At 51.6% G+C, this 23,636-nt stretch overlaps 2 protein-coding genes across 4 annotated transcripts; one reads left to right on the forward strand and one right to left on the reverse strand.

Annotated features, from left to right (window-relative positions):
* Window positions 1–164: 164 nt before the first annotated feature.
* On the reverse strand, window positions 165–11,601 carry SIRT2 (sirtuin 2). 3 transcript variants are annotated; one of them, XM_066638500.1, is made up of 16 exons: window positions 11,447–11,560; window positions 11,292–11,335; window positions 9,619–9,664; window positions 8,508–8,624; window positions 7,257–7,298; window positions 6,810–6,916; window positions 6,660–6,716; window positions 6,199–6,267; window positions 5,284–5,413; window positions 4,620–4,679; window positions 3,405–3,460; window positions 2,106–2,182; window positions 1,950–2,001; window positions 1,437–1,504; window positions 1,147–1,213; window positions 165–989 (listed from the first exon to the last, which is right to left on the reverse strand). In XM_066638500.1, the coding sequence occupies exons 1-16, from the start codon at window positions 11,460–11,462 to the stop codon at window positions 837–839; spliced, it is 1,161 nt and encodes a 386-aa protein (XP_066494597.1). In that variant the 5' UTR covers window positions 11,463–11,560; the 3' UTR covers window positions 165–836. The 3 variants fall into 3 exon arrangements, with proteins under 3 accessions (XP_066494597.1, XP_066494599.1, XP_066494598.1); XM_066638502.1 differs by lacking the exon at window positions 11,292–11,335 and having other exon boundaries at window positions 11,447–11,601; XM_066638501.1 differs by lacking the exons at window positions 11,292–11,335; window positions 11,447–11,560 and adding an exon at window positions 11,213–11,231.
* Window positions 11,602–12,605: 1,004 nt separating this feature from the next.
* NFKBIB (NFKB inhibitor beta) lies at window positions 12,606–23,017 on the forward strand. Its single transcript, XM_066638913.1, has 6 exons — window positions 12,606–13,205; window positions 15,003–15,108; window positions 15,447–15,675; window positions 16,501–16,589; window positions 17,517–17,750; window positions 20,213–23,017. Exons 1-6 carry the CDS (start codon window positions 12,775–12,777, stop codon window positions 20,249–20,251), a joined length of 1,128 nt encoding a protein of 375 aa, XP_066495010.1. The 5' UTR covers window positions 12,606–12,774; the 3' UTR covers window positions 20,252–23,017.
* Window positions 23,018–23,636: the final 619 nt, after the last annotated feature.

The following is a 23,636-nucleotide window of genomic DNA, read 5'->3' on the forward strand; positions in this document are numbered from 1 at the left end:
GACAGTCCATTGCAACCTACTCAGAGATACTGGGAAAAACTAAAACACAGCAAGACAAAAACTGACAGACATCAACACTGCTGGTACCTGTGAACAAAGAGCGAGTTGTCCCTGCACACAGTTAAGTTCAAAGCAGGTAACAGGCAAAGAAGGACAGGACCCTCTTTCTGGTATCAAGGTGCTTGTGTTTAATTGCCAAATTCTCTTTTCTGAAAGCTTGATGCAAATGACAGAGGCAAAAGCTTAACACGATGTTAAAACCCTCTAAGGTTCAAAAGGCAGATTAAATAAGTCCGGACAGTCACTTTGTATGCCTGCCTTCCTTGACCGACCTGGTACTAAAGAAAGAACCTGGTTTCCAGGAAGAAGAAACAGAGAGCAGGGGATGGTCAAGGCTAGTGTGGTGTTTCTCCCACAGGTTAGTGGGAATAAGAAAAACAAAATCACAACAGAAGCTTGATTAAGTAGAACTAAGAAAGTTTCAAAGTAAACCCCAAGAAATATTCCTATTGCTAATCTGAATTTATCTGACTTCTGGCCCATCAGATCAGAAATGCAGGTCCTTCCCCTGAGCAAGTCCAAAGTCAGCAGAGAGTAAATTTGGAGGGATACGGACGGATGGACGGACACACACACACACACCATGGCATATCCATAGATCTCTTTCTATGCCTTTGGATTACCTACTGCAGCAGCCCTGGACTGCTCCAGAGCAGCCAAGTCTCATACGAAAATCAAGCTAGACCAGTCCGCAAACGACAAGAATTGCTCAGTCTGTGGCTCTTTTGATTTTTAATTCATCCAGATTAATGGGCCCCCACTTCTGTCCGGACTGATCACTCCTCTTCGCCACCAAGGGGGCTTTCCTTTTTGGGGGATGTCTTTGGTCTCTGTTCCCGTACAGATGCAGTTGCTCCATCCCCGATCACCTGCCGGGACTTAGCATCTATGGCTGCATGTTCCTTTTTCACCAGTTCCTCCAGCTCTTTCTGAGGGTTAAAAAAAAAAAAAAAAAAGAAGACACACAGAGGTGGGCAGCATCGCTGGGAGACAGGGAGCAAAGGAGCTGCAATTTGCCTGCAATAACTCCCAAGCAAATCCTCAAAAACATTTGCCCCACCTCAATTATCCCTTAAAGAGAGATACCTTCCATCCCAGCAGCTCTGCCAAGGCCAGGCAGCCCTCATCGCAGTTTCCAATCCAGGCCACATCTCTGTGAGAGGAAAAGGGGGGGCAGAAAATAACCACCAGCACTTCGTGTTTTTATGGTGCCTTTTGAACATTGGAGTCATTCGCACCCATTACCTCAGCAATCCTTGTGAAAGCCCTGGCCGCCTCCCAATTTTCTGGGCTTTGCAATGCTAAACCACCACCATCCAAGGGGGCTACTGTGCCCACTCCTGCCTACCCTGGTCCCAGCCCCTGCGGCAACTTGCCTGTATGCCTTTTCTGAATCAAAGTCCATCCCACATCCGAAGCCCATCAGGGACACGAAAGGGTCACTCTGAAACAGGAGAAACGGGCAAGACAGTCTTCTTCTACAGCTTTGTTGATTACCGTGAGGAGGGGGGCCAAGTCATGAACCCCTTGCCGCATTTATCAACAGTTTCAGTTCTGCCCCATGTGGGGCTTGCGCAAGCCACTCTAGAGTGGTGGGATTGTCGAAGGCTTTTGGGCACTATTAAAGCCTACTCCTGGCAATTATTAAGAAAACGATTTCATAATCCATTGATTATGAAAAATGGGGCTTGCGCAGGGTCCACACAGATTCAAATAAGGCAGAGAGTGTTGAGCGCATAAAAAATGGAAGCCCCACACCATGTTTGCGTACAAAGAACCAAGCCAAAGTTGGGGTGGAAAAGGAGCCTCCCTGCTTGGACTGCAACAACCCAAACAACACCCTCAGGTGGTAGAGAAACCTCTGTACAAAGCACCAGGCTCGAGCTCACCTCTCCAGTCTTCTCTTTGTTAATCAGGAGTCGGGGTGCATTGGTGGGTGTCCTGAAATGGACAAAGAAGAGGAGGTATAGAGACGCACAGGCAACTCCTGAACAGCCAAGAATTTATCCTTGATCATAGTGCCTGCGAAGCAGGAGCCCACCTACCTGCTGACGAGGGAAGCAAAAGGCTGGACTTGCAGGGAGGTTCCCATGATGATAAGTAAGTCCAAGTCACGAAAATCCTGCCAAACAAAGGGGAAGGACTGTGGACTCTATACAGACACTATCACAAAGCTCTCTGGCTGGTTTCAGCCCCACCTTTTCTCCCCAGCATCATCCCATGTGGCTATTTGGACACACTCCCACTATCGAGGTGTCATTTACTCTGGCTTCCGCTCTCCCCAGCAACCATCAACGATGGACAAAGAAGGACATGCTGTATATTACAGTCCTTATTCTACCATGATAATCACAGCAGAGAGTCAAGACTTCTGTCAAGGCAAACCATATGGTTCTAACTCAGTCATGCTCCTCAGAGCTCACAGGAAAACTTGTGGTTCAATGTTCATGATGTTGCAGGCAATTACAGCTGATTGGGAGAGAGGAAAACCAACTCCTGTAATGCATTTACACAGCGCATTAAGTGGTCACATACCGCAGCTGGAGTGATTTCTGACCACAGAACTGAAGTGTAATGCGCTAACAAGCCCACAGTGAATGATAGCCCAGTCCTCTAGGACTTACTGAGAAGCAAGTGTTTGTGTGTTTCGAAGGAAGTGTTTATATGAAAAGATTTGTTTGCTTGCAAATGTTTTTGGCACAAGATGCCTGCTTTCAGGAAGGCTGGAATTTCCTGGAAAAATCCCCTTGCTCCCCAAGCCCTGTCTATCCAATCTGTTGTAGCTCCAGCGCCTTTTTTTTCATCCACTAGTCAGGATTTAACCAGGGATGTGTGGTGGGTGGGGAGGTAGGTGAGGCAGAGCCTCCGCACCAGAGTCCTGCTGAAAAGTGCTGCTGCTGCCGCTGTGTGAGGTGCTCAAGCACACTCAGCCCACACGCTTTGCACTTTGCAAACTGCCAACCTTGCGGTCAGCAGGCTCATCAGCTCAGCAGTTTAACCCACCAGGCCGCCGCGTCCCTTCAGCAAATGCTCTACATATTTGCAAAATTGCATTCCACCACCTCCTTCTCAGATGAACCCTACTTAAAGAATAAAGTCAATATTCCACTTCCTAATAAAAATGCTGACAGGCTGACAATAAAACAAAAATATTCCATCACGTTACACTGGAAACATACACACCTACAAGAAAGCCACACGAGATTTACCACACTGATCCAACTTTCACTGTGCCTGTGCAACTGTCAGCTGTAACACACAGGATCCAGAGGTCCTGGGCCTTCACAGACAAGCAGGGCTACAAAACAGCCCTGGACTGGAGGGCAAAGCAACTGGACACTTACTGACTGCATCAGAGAGAAGAAGCGAGAGGGCAGGTTCTCCCCAAAGAAGACGATATCTGAGTAGAGAAAGAAGAGATGGAACAAGTGGGCAGGGCTGTGTGTGCCTTGATTCTGTGAGAATCAAGAGACACACACAGAGACCTTGACTTCCTGAGAATCTCAGCTTGCATTTTTTTTATTAAAAGCATGCTTCCAGTCCTTATGGCTGCAGAGAACTGCAGGGGTTTGCGCGTGTGTTCAATGTGGGCTGAAATCTCAGAAGACCGTGGGTTTGATGGATAAGATTTTCAGTGGTTGGAGGCAGGGAGGGGAGCAGGAAAGTGATGCTTCTGTGCCCTGTGCGCTTCCCCAGGGCTAGCAAGAGAAATCATGCAAGATTTGCTCAATAGGCATGATTTATACAGAGCCCCCCCTTTTGGGGGTCAAGAATTTGGGTTGCTTGGACTAGAATTCTAATTTTATTTCTTTTCAAGCACAAAGCTGTCCCTGATTAATGTCCGATTAATACACTAAAAAAGCTGGGGCGTGTGTGCATCTGCGAGAGGAGAGTCCTGCAGTGTGACCCCCCCCCCCAGCACATGAAAAGTAAGCCCCAAGTAAGTGAATGCTTTGTGACCAAAAAGACATGAAGCTGTCATTTGCAAAGGGCTGGTCTACACAGGCTTGTGTTGCTGCACAGACCTGGGGAAAAAGACTACGCTTTTCCTCGCTAGCAGTTAACTTGCCTGTGAGTTTTCTTCTCACACACCCTCATGCAATGGTGTGGCATAGCTAGAAGGGGTGCAAAGCACTAAGTTTTGCAGGGAGCCTCACCGTGGCATGCAAGCACCCCTCCTTTGGAGCCATTCTGGGTGGTGGATGCAAACGGGAGGCATATGCCCAAAATGGCTCCAAAGGGGAAGGGCCACCTGCACACTGTGGTGAGGCTACCTGCAAAACTTAGTGCCTTTGCACCCCCTTTAGCTATGCCACTGCCCTCATGCAGTTTGGGGGTCCCGAAGGAGAGCAAAGGAGTGTCAGCAATGCCAGGTGGTGACATCCACCCATGCCCCCAGATGCAGTACAGGAGGATTAGGAACTCGGCTACAAGTCACTGTGCGGCAAACATGCCTGCATGTGTAGCAGCCCCAAGACTAAGGAGTCCGAGATGCATTTGTGGGGGACAGTGTGGAAGAAAAGGGGGGAAGAGAGAGAGTTTTCAACACAGAAACTTACCCGGCTTCACCACACTCTGACATTTTTCACACTTAGGAATGAGAGACGAGAAGATCTTTTCTGGGGGGGAAAGAGAGAAAAAGAGAAGATCCGAAACCCCACAGAATATAATTCATCAACCGATGCTTCCGTTAAGGCTTCTGCTGGGACAGAATCGGAGGGGTGGGTTTGAAGTGGAGTAGAATTTGAAGGTGAACCTTTCCCCCTCTGCAGCAGTAAGGGTCATCTCCTCCTCCTCCAGTCCATCTCATGGCTGCTCTCAACTTCATAAAGCTCTACTGGGAGATGCTGGTTGCAGATCTCCCACACCACATTTAATTGTAGTGACACAATTAATTGACTCGCTAGCCTTTGGCAACCCCACACACTCCTACTCACCATCTAGCAAGCAGCTCCTCTCTTACCTTTGTCCCAAGCCAGCTATGACACAGGTTGGAGCGATAAAGTGGACACATCAAAATCCACAAGAAGTCATTGCTCCCCCACCCACAGCAGTTACACATTACTGAAGTCACTGGTATCTCGGCACTAAGATCACCTTCCTCTCTACTGCCAAGCACTGTGGAGCTATTCAGCAGAACTACAGGCCTTCCCTGGAGAGGGTCCTGTAACTATCACATCCTCCTTGGAGACCCTGTGACATTTATCTCCAAGGCATCATCACCTTTCATCCAGTCCAGGCTGTAGGACTTCCGGCACAAAGTGCGAGTGCAGTGGGAGGTGAAGAAGGTGCCGTGAGCCTCCACCAGGTCCTCCTGACCCAGACCAGCCACCCGTTCCAAAGTGTCAATGTTCTGAAAGGCAGAGAAGGTGTTTCAACAAGTGAGTCGAGAAGGGGAGGAAATTCCCCAGGCAAAAATGGCTACTAACCCCACAAGAAGTGGAAGTAAGGACATTCCAGACAACTCACTTTCTACTACAGTGGTTACAGCTCCTACCCTAGAACACGGGAAGCAACTGCATACAACAGGTGACCTTTATTATCTTATGAGCCAGCACAAAGCTCCTTGGGATTTGTAGTTCCAATGCTAGAGCTTTGTGCTGGCACATATGTTGAAAAAGGACTGCTAAGAGACAAGCAAACCAGGCAAAGTTTGGCTTGCCTGCAACCCAGCTTGATACAAGCTTCACAGGCTGCAGCCACTGTGTAGCTAGTCAGGGCCCTGCAGAAATTACCGTCACCCCCTTTCATCCAGAGCCCCAGGGACAAGGCTTTTACAGCACACTGGCAGAGTTTCAACTGGTGTGCCATGGCTGCAGGTATGGCACGGGAGTTTGGAGCACAGCGGCTGAAAATAGCTGACAATATCGCTTGCGTTCCGCGGCTCTGTTTCTAGGGCAGAGCAGGTGGAGGAAGACCATTATACAGACAGCTGCCCTAGAAACAGAGCCAGAAAACCTAGAAGAGTCTCCTAAATGCTGGAAGTGACATCACAAAAGGCAGAGACCATAGAGAAGACCATAGAGGTCAGAGCTCCAAGAGAAGAAAAACATTGAAAGTCGCTGCTCTAGAAAATCATAATGAAAAGGTGTGCTTCCTTGTTGTGAGGGGGAGGTGGGGAAGGACTGCTTCACTCACCTGTGTGTAGCAACGCAAGAGCAGCCCTTTCTCCTTCAGGAGACGGATGAAGTAGTGGCAGATCGTGGGCTAGGAAAGAACAGAGACTGGGGTTAAAGCTGCAGTGCTCAGAAGTGAAAGGAAGGAAGCAAGAGGGTCACCAATACTCAAAAGTTGGTGAGTAGACATTGCTGAAAACAGACATGGCTGAAAAGGATGAGGGAAAACAGCAGAGCCTAGAGTGTTGTGGGGGAGGGTGTGTAGTTTTCCTTCTTTAAATCCATGACACTGAATTCAACACAAGGCAGAAGTCAGACCACCACAGCAGTCCTGGCTGTAACCAGAAGACAGACCCTAGATGTCCTCCAGACACTGGGCACCAAGCCCTCTTCAGAGATCCAAATTCCAGCCCCTCGGCTTCAGCAATCCCCTACTTCCAAAATAGGAATGATTCAGACAACACGTGACAGTGTGGAGCTTACCTTAAACTGCCCTGGGTACAGCTCCCGGGCTAAGGCAAAGAAGGGCTCAGGGTTTTGCTGAGGAGAGAGAGAGAAAGAGTCAAACTTGACCCATCAGAGATCAGACCATTCTGCCAAGCTCAAGTTGCAGGCCAGGACTAGACACAGTACCTTGAAGTAGTTGATCTCAAAGATGGCTTCAGGGTATGGCAGATTGTACTGCTGCAAATTGGCATACAGCCCTGTGCCTGGTGAGCGGAAATCCGGGATGCCTGCAGCTGAGGGGCATACAGGCAGTGTGTCAGAAAGTGAACATGTAGAAAGAAAGAAAGAACAGCCAAGAAATCCCACCAGTGACTTGGTCCACACTCCTGGTCCATCTGACAGGTGTCTGCACCAACGTCAATTCTGATTAGACTGGGAAGTGGGTGCTTAGGAATTGGCTGCCTGACTCCAGTCTTAGCAGCACTCTAATCACAAGGAAAGAGAGGGGGTCCTTAACGAAATTCATAAGCACACCCCCAGCTTCCCACAGTTTGATGGCTGCCACTGGAGCCAGCACTTCCTCTGGATCCGATCAAAGCCCAAGCCACTCACAAAGCTCCCCAGGACACTCACCGGTGGAGATCCCTGCCCCCACCATGCACACGACATTCTTGCCTGCAAAAAAAAGGAGAAGGTTTATATGCCTCTAGCCCTTGAAATCCACACAATCTCAGACTTTGGGTGCAAAGCTAACCCATTTTCCAGCTCTGACATAAGGACAATACAGCTCCAAGGTAAGGGAACAAACATTGCCTTACTTTGAGGAGGCCTCCATGATTGCCCCTCAACTGCAAGATGCAGCATGTGCCCCACAGGCACAGCTATGTCGTGCTGGAAAGTTGGTTAGGGTTGCGCCCTTACTTTCTTCCATATTCCTGGGTAGCAACATCATGTTTAAATGCAGGCATTCAAAGCAAGAGACCTGCTATGGCTTGGTGGATTACACCTGAACGACTGGGGTTCAAGTTGGCCAATAACTCACTAGGTAAGCCTTGGGTAAGTTATTCCATCCTAACCTGGTGTCCCCATTTGTAAAATGGAAATAGTAATCACCTAATACAACCATAATAAAGCCCACAAAAATAAAATTGCAGTCGTTCATAACTATGTCCATCAACTGGGTGATGTGGAAGGTACAAACACCTTTTATACAACTGCTTAAATTGCCAGCCACAAGACCTCTCTCCCACTCCCTTTTTCCAAACTAAAACAAGCAATTCCACACTCTGCAACTGCCCTGTCACTCTGACTGAATGAAGGGGAACTGGATGCATAATGTGAGTAGCAGAATAGATTCTATTCTCCTGGTAGAGGCTAAACCAGGGGTGTCAAACATAAGGCCTGGGGGCCGGATGCGGCCCGCTGAAACTTTTTATCCGGCCCTCAGGCTCTCAGCTTCTGAGCAGTGTTAAGGAGTTATTGCTGAAAGGGCAGCCCACATGAAAATTGGGCTCTCCCATATCTTGAAATATGATCAAAATTTGCATATTTTCTCTTCTGTCATTGGCAGCTAATGAGTTCCTAAGTGAGAAAAAGTACTTATTTTTGGTTATGACCTGTTTAATGACATCACTTCCTGCCTAGTGACATCACTTCCTGCCTAATGACATCACTTCCAGCCCCCAGCAGGCATCATGAATGCTATTCGGCCCTCTGTATGAAATGGGTTTGACACCCCTGGGCTAAACCTATGAAACAGGTAGGTCCTATTGACTCCCAGTAGAAGAGGAGCCAGGACGCAAAAGTCAGCTGGGAGAGGAAATTAAAGGGGGCTGCCTGCTCCCACCCAGCTCCAAACCCTCCTGTGGGGGAGAGCAGGCTTACATTTCTCAGTCAGCATGAACTTGCTCACACCCTCCAAGGTCAGTTCATCAAGCACTTTCTCAGGCTTCTCACTGCCCAGGCCCAACGTCCGGGAAAAGAGGTTGCGCAAGAATTCCACTGGCAAGAAAGAAATCCATAGCATTAGCCACAGCAGTTCTGTGGGAACCAGGGCTCTGTTGCGCTCCTGCCCGCAGAAAAGCTCTGCGCTGCTCCAAAGCTGGTTGCTCTGCACAACCAACACGCCAATAAAATGCAAACTCTGAAACGGAATGGCTCGCTCTCTAATTTGCTTGGCAGCAACCTATCATAATAATGGAAACACTGTAGGAAAAGCAAGGAATTAGCACTTCCCAGTTTTGGAAAACCAGAAGATCTGACATGCAAGGGGAAGAGCTGTGTTAGGGATCAGGCCCTTGGAAAATTTTGGTCTCATCTGGACACAGGTGACCTCTCTTTATTGTGACTGGACTGCCTGTCCAGACACATCCACAGACATTTTCCTGTCCAGAGACACCAACAGGCTCAGGAAACAGAACCCCTCACAAAGCAGGAAAAATTATACCAACAATTTGCTATCCTTGATGATACCAAGCAGGATTCAGACCCACAACCCCTGGGAATATAGTCAGGCAAATGAGCAACTCGGGACCCAATCCAATCCAATTTTCCAGTGCTGGTGCAACTGTGCCAATGGGGCATGCACTGCAACTTGTGGTGGGGCAACAGTCAAAGAGGCCTCCTTAAGGTATGGGAACATGTGCTCCCTTACCTTGGGGTTGCATTGTGTCTGCACTGGTGCTAGAAAATTGGATAGGAAAATTGGATAGGCCCTCAGTTTCTTCTGCAAGAAAGAAACCAAAGCATTCAGCCTAGACGCTGCAGGCCTGGGTTTTTCAGCGTAGAGAAATGAATCGCTTCTCAGTGACTCAAACCACAAGAATTTGTTACCAAGCATAATAATGCAGACCAAATTACGGTAATGACAGCCCTTTCTCAGATTTATGCAGATTTGCTCAGCCCCGACTTGTACATTGAGCCCCACTCATATCATTATATTTGCATCCCCACAACTGTCCCTTCACACACACACCCCCAGCAATGGAACACCTACTTTCAGTCTGACCAGATGCCTCAGCTTCGTCATCAGAATCTGGACCCTGAATAAAAACAGGAAGGGGAGCGGGGGAGTCAAGAAAAGAGGCTGAGACATTTCATGGCTGTTTCATGAGTTGCTGGGAGGTTTGTCCAACTATTTAATCTGAATCATCCACTGTAGAAATGAAACCACTGCTTCCCAGTCCCTTTTATGGCACTCCTGCAATGTGGTGGACAGATGCCCCTCCCTCTTCTCTCTTTATTCTCTGTGAATCTGCAAAGAGGAGGGCTTGGCAGGAGCAGCCACAATCACAATCAAATCATGTAGTATGTGACCTACAACTTTGGTTAATCAGCCAATGGGGCTAAGTTTAAGTTCTTAGGGCTGAATTAGATGTGCTTTACTCACATCACTGGTAGTGGCTAGCCTGCCTGCATTTCCCCCCTCCCTTTACGTAAATAACATATGCAAGTGTCCCAAATTGAATCAGGATCCCAGTGGGGGGTCAGGAACCCAGATGTCATCACCAGATCCTGTGGCAGGGATTTTCACAGACTAATGACACACTAGGTAAATAACTTTTTTTGGGGTGTGTTCTCCTGCCACTCAGACTCAGTAGATGACTTCCAGGGGCAGATCCGAGGAGGGGGGTCATGTGTGTGTGTGGCCCCCCCAAACTGACAGCAGGGAAGGGCGCCTGCTGGGCAGGAGAGCAAAATTGGGCGCCAGGGGAATGCCCACTGGATAGGCCCTGATGGGATTGGCTGGAATGGGAGCCCAGGTCTACCCAGCAGGTAGATCTGGGCTCCAAGGCCAGGTGGGAGCCAGAAGCCCAGGTCCATCCACTCAGCAAACCTCAGCCATGGAGGCCATCAAGTTCAACCTGGAGTTGAACCTGGTTGACCTGGGCTCTGGAGTTGGCAGTACTCATGCCCCCCCCCAACACTGGATCCGCCACTGATGTCTTCTGTTTCTGGTGTTGTGTGAGAAGGAAAAGAACATCCCTCTCTCCATGCTGTCCATCCACTGCATCATTTTGTATGTCTAGGCCAGATGCCGTCACCACATCCTGTGGCAAGGAGTCCCACAGGCTGATTACACGCTGGGTAAAGAAATCCTGCTTTTGTCCATTCTAACTTCCTGCCACTCTATTTCAGTGGGCGTCCCCCATTCAAGTGTTGTGCCACACAGAGAACACCCCCCTCTCCGTAATTTAGGGCACCTCTGGGCTCCTTCGGGTGCTGCTGGTGGGTCCTGCCTCGACAGGTTGGAGCTCAGCAGGTGGTGCCTTTCCCTGCAGCTTTGCCTGTTGGACTTCTGCCTGCTCTGAGGAAGACAGCTTTAACCCAACAGCTGCTCTAACCCAACAGCTTTGCCTGTTGGACTTCTGCCTGCTCTGAGGAAAGGGGCGGGGCGTGGGAGGAGGTGGGCGGGGTCTCATAGAGGTTGTGGGTGGGGACAGAGGTGGGGGTGGCCTCAGAGATGGTGGATGGGGGCCTGTGTGAGCACGGCCTTGGACGCTGAGAGGTGGTGGGCGGGGCCTCACAGGTGTGGTGGGCGGGGCAACAAAAGTGGGCAGGCCTCCCATCGGTGGTTGGTGGGGTCTCACAGGATGGGCGTGGCCTCACAAGGGTGGTGGGCGGGGCCAGTGTGAGGAGGACCTTCGTGGTCATCACCCCCCGTCTCACCGACGACCCGGAGAGCTTCTCGGCCTCGGGGGATCCAGGGGGGGCTGCGGCGGGAGGAGACAAAAGAGGGAGAGGCGGTGGTTACCTCAGCGCTGCGAGGTCTCCACCTCGGCCCACGCCCCCCAAGCCCTCTCCGCCGCCCGGCCCCGCGTCACCTTCCCGGCTGTCCATGAGCCGCCCGTCACAGTCGCCGCCGACTGCGGCTCTAAGGGGAAGTAGCGAGCGACTGAGGCGTCAGTCACCCCGGTGGGACTACAGCCCCCAGCAGGTTTTGCGGCGCAAGTGATCCATCGGGCTCCCGGCGTGCACCGCGGCGACGATGACGTAAAGAGCCTGCGCGTCACGCTAACCTAACTGGCCCCGCCCACCACCGGAAGGGAAAGGGAGGGTGAGGAAACTGGAGCGACTTGGGCATCCCGCCATGCTTTGCGCCCTCGCGGGGCACGGCGTTGCTTCAAACGTATTGGAGCAGTAAACTGTCACTCAAGGAGATGGCACCCCCCCCACCGCAGTTCACAAGTCTGTGGTGACGTAAAGCAAGGAGGGCGCGCGCTGGCGACCACAGCAGTCGCACTCGAAGACTTACTCTATAGGCGACGTCTTCCTTAGCTTGATGAGAAAACTACAATTTCCAAGGTGCCCCGCGAGAAAAATGGCGCCTGAATGGCAAGATAGAGCGCAAAAAACTAGAGTGACAAATCCCATACTCTATAGGTTATTCCGGGTTGATGGTCGCCAAACACAACCCCGTAGCCAGTGTGAAAGTGACAGTTAATTAGAAGGGGATCCAGGCTTTGTTCGCAGCTGTGGTGAGGAAGGAGGCAGGGTTGAAGACAGGAGTGTCGCCCAGCGTTGCACATGCGCCACACGGACCAAATGCACAGCTGCGGGCTGGGCAGGAAAGAGTTAAGTCCAGCCTGGCATTCAAGAGCCAGAAGGCTGCGCAGACCCACCAGGGCCTGTCACCTGTGTTGGCCTTTTCTCCATCAGTCTGTCCAGTCCCCTTGTAGAGGTGTCCAGGCCAGGCATCCTGTGGCAGGGAGTTCCACAGACCAACTAGACGCTGGGCCAAGAAATATTTCCTGTTACCCGTCCTGCTCTCCTGCCCCTCAGTCTGCGTGGCTGCTCTGGTGTGGTGTGGGAGGAGGGGGGGAGGACACTCCTCCGCCCGCTCCCTCCCTCCCCTGCACAACTTTGTGTGTCTCAAAAAGAGAGTCTACCCTTGAAGTCTATGCGCCATACCCAGGTTGCCTTGCGTAGGTCTCTTCCCAGCATGCCCCGAGGGGTGGCACCAAAATAACTACAACTCCCAGCTTCCCCTGTGCTCCCTGTGAGACTAGCTGGGGATTCCCCAGGTTGCTGAAATCCCCTTCATGGCTGCAGTCGCAGCAGCAGCAGCAGCAGCAGCTTGAGTGTCAGGCGCTGCCTGGGCCCCCCTGGCCCTGTGGCCCTCTGGGGCTGAGCTGTAGGGCCCAGCAGGACCATGGCTTCTGTGCAGGGGCAGGGGGTGCAGAGCGGGCCCAGGGATGCCAAGAAGGGGGAGGCCAGCGGTGGAGGGGACGACTGGTGTGACAGTGGCCTGGGCTCCCTCAGCGAGGGCCAGCTAGGCCTGATCCAGGAGGACGGGGGCCTGGTCGTCCATGGCGATGCTGAGATGGGGTCTGGGGGGTGCTGCGTGACCTCTGACTCCACCCGCAGCCCCCTGACCCCCAAGGGCCCCCCCAAAGTCCTGTTGGAGGAGGACGGGGGTGAACGGCTGGACTCGGCCCTGGGAGACTCCCTGGGGGGCGACGAGGACGTGGGTGGCATCATGGAAGGCGTGGGGGCCGTGCGCCTTGAGAGCGAAGCCGTGCCCGTGCCCCCTGAAGCTTGGCTCCGCCACGTGCTGGGTTTCGTGACCGAGGATGGTGACACGTATGTACATGGGGGGCCCGTGCCATGTAGGAGGTTGCGATGACTGAAAACAGGAAAGGGTATTGGGACTGTGCCCGCCTGCAAAGGTTCACTCAACTCTGAACGAAGCAGTGCAGTTTGGCAGCCATGGCGTGGTCGCCTAGGGCGGCAGCAGTGGCCCCTTGGGTGCCCGCCTGGCTGGCAGACTGCACCGGCCTCCTGTGGTGGCTGGGTAGTGAGGAAGAGGGTGTAAAGATGGGATTACCAGGTACAAACTGGGGCAGGGTGCCTATAGGGGTTGCGAACCTTTGGTGGTTCTCAGACTGGGGGTCCGTGGCCCACCAGTGGGTTATGACTCAATTTTGGGCAATTCGCAAAACTGACAGGGTAGATGAGACTATGTGTATCAAGGGTTAAACAACCTGCTACTTGGGGTGGGAGCAGTGCTGCCCAATCACCGTTACCAGTTGCTCAAGTCTTTCTGGCTATAAAGTGAAACTTTGGGGAGGGGTCCTGATGCTAAAAAGATTGAGAAGCACTGTGCAGGTGCAGCTCAACATGGAAGGGTTTAAAAGCTGCACCTGCTCAAATTTCCCCTCCTGGTTGAACTTAACCATTGTACAAAAGGGGAAATTTGGGCAGGTGCAGCTTTTAAACCCTTCCATGTTGAGCTGCACCTGCCAACATTCCCTCTTCTATACAATGGTTAAAGGTATGGGCACTCTGTCCCTATTTGTATCTGGTTACCCTATATAAAGACCCCTTTCTGTGCTTGTGGTTGCCACCATCAGTGGTGACTACTGTGAGGCACTGTGGCTGAGGAACCATCTTCATGCGATTTGAGCACTTCTTTCTGGCCCAGCGCTTCCCTGTACTTCCTCTCTTTCTAGTAGGTGACGTTCCGGCACTAGTTTGGTTTGCCTGGAGCCATATCTGTGTTTCATGGTGTGGAGAAAGTGGGTGGGGAGTTTTTCTCTCTCTCATAAGGCTAAAACAGTCAGGGGGGTTCTCCCAATGCTATAGATGTGCAGGAGAATTAGGGAAGACAGAAGGAAATTAATGTAGGGAGTTTGCTGCTACAAGATGTGGCAGTGGCCACAAGTGTTGTTGGCTTTAGAAGGGGGCAGACCAATTCATGGAGGAGTCATCTATCAGTACCTACTAGTCATAAGTGGTGTAGAACCTCCAGGCTTAGAGGCTGTCTACCTGTGTAAATCAGGGCCCCTGCTAGTAGGTTTCCTGGAGGCATGTGGTTGACCCCGGCAGGAAAGAGGGCATGAGATTAGATGGATGCATTTTGGACCTTTGGGCTCTTACGTTTGGACAAGGGCTCTTACGTTCACAACCCTGTTAGGGCATCTCAGTGCTTGAACCACAAAGGGTACATTTTGTACAGGGAGAGTGAAGGAAAGGTTGAAGCCAGTGGTGTGCTTGAGGGTTGATGATGTCAAACAGAAGGTGTGTGGTCTGAGGTCAGCTGAACTATCGTGGCCTTTTCTTGTGGAACCTGAATGAGAGTTTGCATACTGAGTGCTGAATTTTTTCTCTGTGACACACCTGGCCGCCTTGCTCAATTATCTGTTGACAAAGAGCTGAGGCTGCAATCCTGCACGTGCTTGACTTGGGACCAGGCCCCACTGAACACATTGAGGTTTACAGAACTGTACTGGGTTAAAGGGGACTTTTTTGCTCATAAAGACTCTACTGAAAATGTCGGGCAGCCTGCAGCCCCTCGGGTTCCCCTTTCTCAATCCCCATGTCATCTGGCAGAGTGGTGCCTCTTTCTAATGGCATCTTTTCTTCCCTGTTTGCCTCCAGTGCTCTCCACTTGGCCGTCATTCACGAACACGAGGCTTTCCTGGATTCCATCCTGCAGTACACCCAAGGGACGGATTACCTGGATATTCAGAATGACCTCGGACAGGTTAGACCGGAGACCCTTTGCCCTGCCCCACACAATCCCTTTTTCCCTTGGGACTCCCAGCCTGCAGTGAGAGTAGCCAAACCCTCCCTTTCCAGAATGGGAATTGGAACCTGAGAGCAGAGGTTACCACTTTTTTTTTCCTTCAAGGCCTTGAGTCGTCTTTTTTCAGCATTCTGAGACACAGAAGTGTCGCCGCTGAGGCTCAGTTCCCATCACGCTAACCCCGTGCTAGAAAAAGCCTCTGTTTCTGTGTGCCGCTCTGTTCTTAAAGACACAGAAGCAGAGCGACACCTCTGCTGCTGGGTTAGGGATCTCACTCTCCTCTCCTGCCCTTCCAGACAGCCCTGCACATCGCGGTCATCCTTGGCGCAGCTGATTTCGTCGGCAAGCTGGTCTCAGCAGGAGCAGGGCTGTGCGTGCAAGAGAAGGGCGGCCACACGGCCCTGCACTTGGCATGTCGGGAGGGGCGGCACGAATGCACCCAGCAGCTCCTGGCTGCTGTAGTGGCACAACGACCCTGTGAGGGGAGCAGCTTCCAGGCCCAGCTGGACTGCACCAATTATGACGGTACGTCTTCCCCAGTGCAGCTGGGGGATATTTTGAGTTGGTGTTTTTGAAGCGTGCAGTCAGTTGAGCTAGCTGGGATTCAGTGTAAAATGAATTGCTGTTCCTCGTGGTTATGGGGGTGGTGATCAGCAACATTAAGGCTTAGAAATGAGTGACACAATGTGGGTCTGTTGGTTGGGCTTGAATGAGTAGAGATGGGAAAAAACAGCGACATGGATAAAAACTGCACCCTTTCTGTCTCTTTTTTTTTTTTATACAAAAAACACAAAAATCTGCCAAAAAACCCCACCGGTTTTATTTATTATTTAATGGGGGGGTGTGTGTGCATGGGTGATGACTGTGGTTGCATCTGCTGACACGATACCCCCTACACTTTCAAAGCAACTATAATCGTAATCATAGTGTAAATTTTGGATAAAAGCACACAACTTCGGTTTCTGCACATCTACCTTTGGAAAACACTGAAATTCATGGGTTAAAAAATGGTTTTCTCCCACCCCTACCTATGGGGCAGGACTCCTGAGTTTCACAAATCTCCCTGCTAAACCTTTTAGCCCTTCTTTTTCCTGATTTTTTAAAATTACTGTGGCCCTCCTGCTTATATTCCTGCCCTCTCTTCCCTTGCTCTGGTGTTTGTTGCAGTTTCCTTTGAACTCCAGAAAACCCCACATTTTTACACTTGTCATAATCCAAATTGGCTTGAGGCAGGTGTGTCCTCTGGAATTTGCAGGGGCAGAAAGTGGATGTATCACAAGTCCAGGCTGCCTCTCAGCTCCAGGACCCCCAGGTTGGCTTTCCCAGCACTGCCATTCTTTCTTTCCACAGGTTACACACCCCTGCACGTTGCCGTCTTGCGGAAAGACTTGGACATGGTCAATCTCTTAATCACTGGAGGAGCAGATCTCAATAAACCGGTTAGTTTCCCGGGGGGTGTGTGTGTGGTGGTGGTGGTAAAGGCAAGTATGTGTTGGCGTTGGCATGAGGATGTACAGGGGCAGCCGTGTTTCCCCTTCAAGAAACTGCTCACATGTAAATCAGCCTTTGTGTCAGAGAGCGGTTTTTGCTCCCATCATCTGGAAGGAGACTACTAAATTCAACACCCTTCTGTTCACCTTTAACTAGCAGCAGGCAGAAATAAATGCTTGGTGCTGTTGTGGCTTCGCCCTTCCTCCTTAGCTGTGCCCGCTTGTGAACTGTCCCTCCCCTTTTTGACCATGCACAAATTTTCCAACACCTTCTTGCTGCCATAAGGACTAGAAACATAGAGCTGAACTGTGTGAAACATTTCACCCTGTGTGTTACTAACAGCCACGCAGGATGGTGGTGGTCTTGGGACCATGAGGGGAGAATTCACCTTTTACCTCCAGTGTAGAACTGATACAGATGGGCGCCCCTAGTGGCCATTATTCACCCCCTCCCCTGGGAAGGAACTGAGATTGGGGCCACTGGGATCTTCTCTCTGTGGGGAAATAGCCAGGCAGCAGGGAGGGGATTCAGAGCAAGGCTGCACTGGAGGGAAAGAGTTAAACAGCCCCCCTCCACATCCTGATTCCAGTCCCAATTGTCTCCTGTGCCTTGCAGGCACTGTTTATCCCATGGGGGGGGAGTGCCATACTTTTATTTTTCATTCATGAAAAATGAAAAGGGGCTGGATTCTGTACTGTTACACCCACCCCACTTACAGCTTTTCCCAGGGCTCCGTATCAGGCTGTATCAGTTCACATGGCCTTAGTAGCACAGCTGCAATTCTTTCTGGGAGCAGGCCTGATGTATCCCAGATGCTCTGGAGTTGGGAGGTCTTCTGAGAGCATCTTGCTCACCTTCTTCTGTGTCACTGGCAGGAGCTGAGCTGTGGCCGGAGCCCCCTTCACTTGGCGGTAGAGTCCCAGAACCCTGACGTGGTGGAGTACTTGCTGCGTGCCGGAGCCGACCCGGAGGCCCGCATGTACGTCGGCTACACACCCATGTACAGCGCCGTGCACCGGCCTGACCAAAAAATCCCCCAGCTGTTGCGGGAGTTTGGCTCAGAAGAGCCTGACTGGGACTCGGAGGAGAGCTTGGACAGCAACAGTGAGGTGAGCCCCCCAGACCCACCCCCCACCCCACAAGTTGACTCTCAGTCACAGCATCTAGGGCTGCTCTTGAGTAAACAAATATAAATTCTACCAGCAGAAAAGCTGGATTTGGTGATCTGTGTAGATCAGGGGTGCCCAAACCCCGGCCCGGGGGCCACTTGCGGCCCTCAGAGGCTCCCAATCAGGCCCTTGGGGAGCCCCCAGTCTCCAATGAGCCTCTGGCCCTCCAGAGACTTGCTGGAGCCTGCGCTGGCCCAATGCAGCTGCTCTTAGCATGAGGACAACTGTTTGACCTCTCATCTGAGCTGTAGGATGAGGGCTCCCTCTACTACTTGCTGTTTCATGTCTGTGATGCAGCAATGGCAGTGAAGGAAAGGCTAGCCTTGCTTTGTGCAAGGCCTTTTATAGGCCTTGAGCTGCTGCAAGACCTTCATTCATCCATATAAGCTCCATCTCTAATAAATTCATTTATGTAAATTCATTCAAATTTGAAATGTAAATTCTTTCTTTCCTGGCCCCTGACACAGTGTCAGAGAGATGATGTGGCCCTCCTGCCAAAACGTTTGGACACCCCTGGTGTAGATCATGCAAACTGAAATGAGTTCGCTCATTTGCATGATTCTGCCGCTGAAGGGGAGGGACGGCAAAGCTTCCTATCTCTGAGCAATGGATAGTGTCTTGTCTTGTCTGGTGGGTCCTCTTCCTCTGGAGATTTCGTAAATCATTGCCTACACTTTTGGAAGAGGAATCCTTATAGGCATAAATTCCTCAGCCCTCAGCTGAAGCATCGAAAGCTACTATTCCATCAAGCTGGCCCCCTGATCCAGGAGGGTAACCAGAGTGTGGGGTGACACAATGCGCCGTGTAAGTGGTCCCTCCCATACGCCACCAGAGCCATTCAGGGCGGCAGTGGCAACACAGTTGCTCTGAATGGTTCTGATGGTGAGTGGGAGGGACCATTTACATGACGCATCTTGCACCTGCTGTACTGACTACTTCAGCTCCCTTGGCTGCTCTACTGTCCTATCCATCTAGCTCAGTACACTTGGAGGCTGCCTGGCAGAAGCTCTCCAGGGGTTCAGATGAGTCTTTTCACACCCTTGCCTGGAGAATACCACACAGGTCGAACCTGGGACCCCCTGCATGTGAAGCATGACTCAGTCTAGCCCAGGGGTCAGGGAACTTTTTTACCTCTTACCCCCCCAAAAATTTATAAACGCAGACGTTACCCCCTTGATTTGAAAGTAAGGAAATCATACATCCAATAACATTTTGAATTCAAATACTGTATTTAAAATTACTTTGAAAGCTTCAACTTACTTGAAAACTTCAGGTTTTGGAGAAATGATGTTGCTTCATCTTGGATACGAGATCATCAATATTGGGACATTTTGATGTCAGAGCAATATGGATACAGTCTTCCGGGTCCAATCGATTTCTTGTCTTTGTTTTTATGTTCGTAAGAGTGGAAAATCCTTGTTCGCAAAGGTAGGCGGGAGACACTGACGGCCCGGCGCTGTGTGATGACATCATCACTACAGCGCCGGGCAGCTCCAGTCTCCCGCACAGAGCGGAGAGAGCGGGCGGCTGCGATACACGCAGGCTGTGGATACAGCCTGAGTGTATCGCCTGCTCCCTTCCGCTCACCGCATCTGAAGGTGAGCGGAAGGGAGCAGGGCAGCGGGCGGTGTGCACACAGCGCACCAGCCCGCTGCCGGCCCCCTGGAGCGGGTGGAGAGCGGGTGCGCTCCCTCCGCTACCTCCCCGCCCGGCGCCCGCACACAGTTAGGTAAGGCAACCTTACCTATCGCTTCTTTGTCTGACACTCCTCGCAGGCAGACTGAAGATGGCGGCTCTGGATCAGGTGGTACCCGCTCTCTCTACAGCGCTTGCGCCATACACGTAAACGCTGGAGCAGTCCACTGAGAGAGCGGGGGGGGGAGCAGAGCAGAGAAGGAGGATGCGGTGACACTGACACACACTGACACTGGCCGTCCGTGCTATAATGGACCGTAATAACTGCTGCTATGCCGATAGTTCCGCCATTGGCCAGCGCAACCTCCTCATTACCCCCAGATTTTCACTTTTACCCCATTTGGGGTAATTTACCCCTGTTCCCCGACCACTGGTCTAGCCCCTTTTCCAGTTATCGAAATATTTAACGACCGGGTGTTGAAGTGGTTGACGTTGTAGGCCAGGGAAAGAGCCAAGTTCAAACTCTGCTCAACCCTGAAGCTCACTGGGCAAACTTGGAGTAGTTGCTGTTACTCAGCCTGGCCTACCTTGCAGGGAGGTTGTGAGGATAAATGCAGGGAAAGAGCAATCTCTGCTGCCCCAAGATCTTCGGAGGAAGCGGGGAACGAAGGTGTGATCGGGAGCGAAGCCTTCCTTGTTCCTGAATGGCGCCAGTGCCCTCCTGCCTGTCTGGGAGAGCAGCACTGACGGGTGTTTTGCTTCCGCAGGAGGAATATGATGATATTGTGATCAACCGCGGGCGCTAGGAAGCCAGGTGTGGACGCCATCTGCTCAGCCTGCCTCACCTGCCACAGCCAGCCGTGCTGTCCGTAGCAACTGCATTTTCACTGTGAGCTAGATTCGACTTGTATTTATAGGGGCTGGAAGGGGGAGCTGCTTCGTCTGGTGTGGAGCAGCCCTCCTGGGCCCTCTCCCCAACTGGCCCTTCCTTGCTGGTTTGTTTCCTGAGTTTTTAAATGAGTTCTGTTTTTGATGTTTGATGTTCACAATTAAAAATGTGTTTGGGGGAGAAAACCCTCTTCTGAATCCCCCATAAGTTTGTATCTCGCCCTAAGCGCCCCCTTCCCAGTTCCTACCTGCCTGATCCCGAGCTGCCTTTCACGTCTGGGTGAACCGCACAGTAGGGAGGCAGACGTCAGGCCTCAGGCGTGGATGACTGGAAGCACCTGGATGTCTTTCTAGTTTGAGAGCTGCTGCTTGCAATGTCTGTGTGGCTATATTTAGGGTTTGTTCCTGCCGGGCTGAACACTGAGTGCCGAATCTCACCTTGCGGATGACTTGGGGATCTGTGGAAAGCTTCCAGGAAGGCTCTTCTGTCCTTGTCATGAAGCCTGCTCATTCTTGGATATTGTTGAGAATTTGGCCAAACCTCCCCTTTTCAGGCTGCTCTCTACGCTGAAAGTTACGTGGGGCTTGGGGTTCGGAACCAGTGGGCCCAGGGGAAGGGATATGGCTGTAGGGGGGGAGATGGGGGCGCATCTGTCCTCCTCTCCCACAGTAGTAGATTGAACAGGGACTGTTGGAGCATGAGCTCAGCCTTGGTCTGTGTTGTGCGATGAGTGTCTCTGAGCATGTGAAGAGTGTGTGCTCTCTGGCCCCTAAGCAACCGCAGCCCACCTCCACTTCCAACGCAGAGCGGGCAATTCAGAGCCTCTCGCGTTTTGTGTCCTGTTCAGTTCTGTACCTGCAGAGGTTGGAACTGCTCAGCAAGGATTCGAGCTTTTTCAGTGCTGTGGAGGCTTGGAACCACGCCTGCCTCTTGCTGGGTCCCCAGTTTCAGTGCAGCCCCTGCCTTCCTGAAGCACGCACCCTGCAGTTTTGGGCCAGTCTCTCCTCTTCTCTCTCTTGTGCACGTGTTTGTTTCAGGCCCTTCCTGCTACACTTCAGCTCCCAGAAGGCCAAGTGCTTAATGTTGAGGAGGAGGAGGTGGGAGCTGCCGCTTGTTGAACCCAAAAGTGACGGGAGCCAGCACCTATAGGTCTTCAGAGGGTTCACATCTATGGCTTAAAGGGGCAGGGAACCATTGGGCTAGAACAGGGCCGCTCAAACTGGGTGGATTTCAGTTCTGCCCAGGTGCCATGCAATCGGGGACAGGGATGTGCTGGGCAGTTGCGTCTGCCCAGACGTCCTGTCGCGTGGCCTTCTGGAGACGAGGAGAACTTTGCACGGTGCCCATGCGGAACACTCTGATGTGGTCTGGATGGGGATGGACAGCATGACAAGCACACAGCAGTCGCTAGTTTGAGCACTGGTTGGCTAAACGGACACACAGTCATCACTTCCAGTTCCATTTTGAACCATCCTTATGGCCATATTCACTTTGGGAATAGGGCTTCTGTTCTTCAGAGATTCTGAAGGCCAACCACACTTTCTGTCTCCCCCCTTCCCACTTCCACCAGCTCCTGAAGGGAACAGACACTGTGTCCCAGATGGAGGATGACAGCCCTGGCATGGAGCCCTTCTCTTGGGTGGTGGGCAGCCATCAAGAGCTGCCTCCTGCCCGTTCAGCTGCATGGACTGTCGCAGGAGGCACACTAACTTCTGGCCATATAGGATCTCCAAAAAGACCAGCACCCTTAGGTGAGAATGCCCAACGCCTGCACTGTCTGTGAGGCAAACTAGCCCTGGAAGATTCCAGTCCTGCCTGTCTCCCTTCCACAGTTTTTGTTGCTCATGATTCAGAGCGAGAGGTAGAACCTCCTGTCTCTGCCTGGCTTAATTTTGCAGCTTCTGGGATAGTCTGGGGTTCAGGGTCCTCTTCTCGCACACTCTGTTTTGCCACAGCATATTCAGTTGTGTTGGGTTCAGGCCTCAGCTCCCGTTCCTGCATTAACACAAGGGTAGCGTTGCTTTGGACAGCCTGTGTCGCTCTCTCAGCTGATGGAAAGGGAGAGATCCCCCCCCCAAAAGAAAAACTGGCAGGAAGGAAGCTTGGCCATAAGAAGAGAGGAAGGGAGTCGGGGCCAGCTTGGCTTGCCTGCATCAGTCAAGTGACACAATTGGAGACCATCCAAGGCCAGTAGTGGGTTGTTATTGAGGCAAGAACTGAGTGGGAGAGGAGAGGGGGCAGAGCTGGAGCCCTGCCCTGGGCAGAGGCTGGCATGTTGTGGCCTTGGGCGGGTTGCCTCGTGTTGTGAACTGACACTCGTTGCAGAATGCTCTGCGCCCCATTGATAAGTGACGCACCGTGTCGTTGGAGCGGCTGTTTGCAAATATGCCAAGGTGTCTTCAGCAAATAAGTGGAACCTCTCACGTGTTGTGCTCAGACTTTGAATTCCTCCCCCCGCCCCCCCCCCCCGAGGAATGCGTTCCTCCCTTCCGCGGAGCCTGGATGTTTTGAAGCTAGTGTGTGGTTTTCCTGTGACCTGTTTTCATCTGTGTGTGTGTGTGTGTGTGTGTGTGTGACTCAGTCCTGTCCTCCTCCTCTTTCCTCACTCTGCCTCCACGTGTTTATCTCGTATTGTATTATGTAAGTTTCTCCGACCAGATCAGATTAAAAAGCTATGGGGTCCTTTGTGTGCCTTTGTGTGTTTATTTTTGGCAACGGATGCAGCGGGCTGGGTGGGTGGGAGACGCTGGGACAGAGCAAGAGCATGCCACATCCAGGGCTAGGATGCCTGAAAGGCTGTGGTTGCCAGGGGGGGGCAGCAGGGCAGAGAACAGCCTTGAGCCATGGAGCAGCAGTTTGGTTTTAGCAGAGGGGGATTTTAAGGGAGTAGAGATGAATGGGAGGGATCTTCCTTCCCATTCTGCAAAGTGAACTGTTTGCCCCATGACCATAGCCATCATTCTCTCTTCTCCAGGGGGCTGGGCCACAAATGGTGCCCCCCAGAAGCCCAGGCTAGCCATTGTGGTATCATTCTTCTGAAGCAAAGCAGGTTAAGTTTATAAGGGCTTGCCTAGGTAAGGAGTAGCCCACCTTTTACCTTTAGGGCTCCTGGACCTTTAACAATTGAGTAGAAGAGGGAATTTGGGCAGGTTCAATGCGATTTGTTTCACTGCATACTGCATGAAATTGTGCATCAAATGATATATAACATGATGGCATTATTCAAAAATACCAAGGTTTAAAATTTTTTGACCAGTAGTGGTGTCACCTCCCCTGTGCGTGTCACCCAGTGTGGCCCACAC

The sequence above is a fragment of the Tiliqua scincoides genome, chromosome 10 (assembly GCF_035046505.1).
Source record: "Tiliqua scincoides isolate rTilSci1 chromosome 10, rTilSci1.hap2, whole genome shotgun sequence".
Classification (NCBI taxonomy): Eukaryota; Metazoa; Chordata; class Lepidosauria; order Squamata; family Scincidae; genus Tiliqua; species Tiliqua scincoides.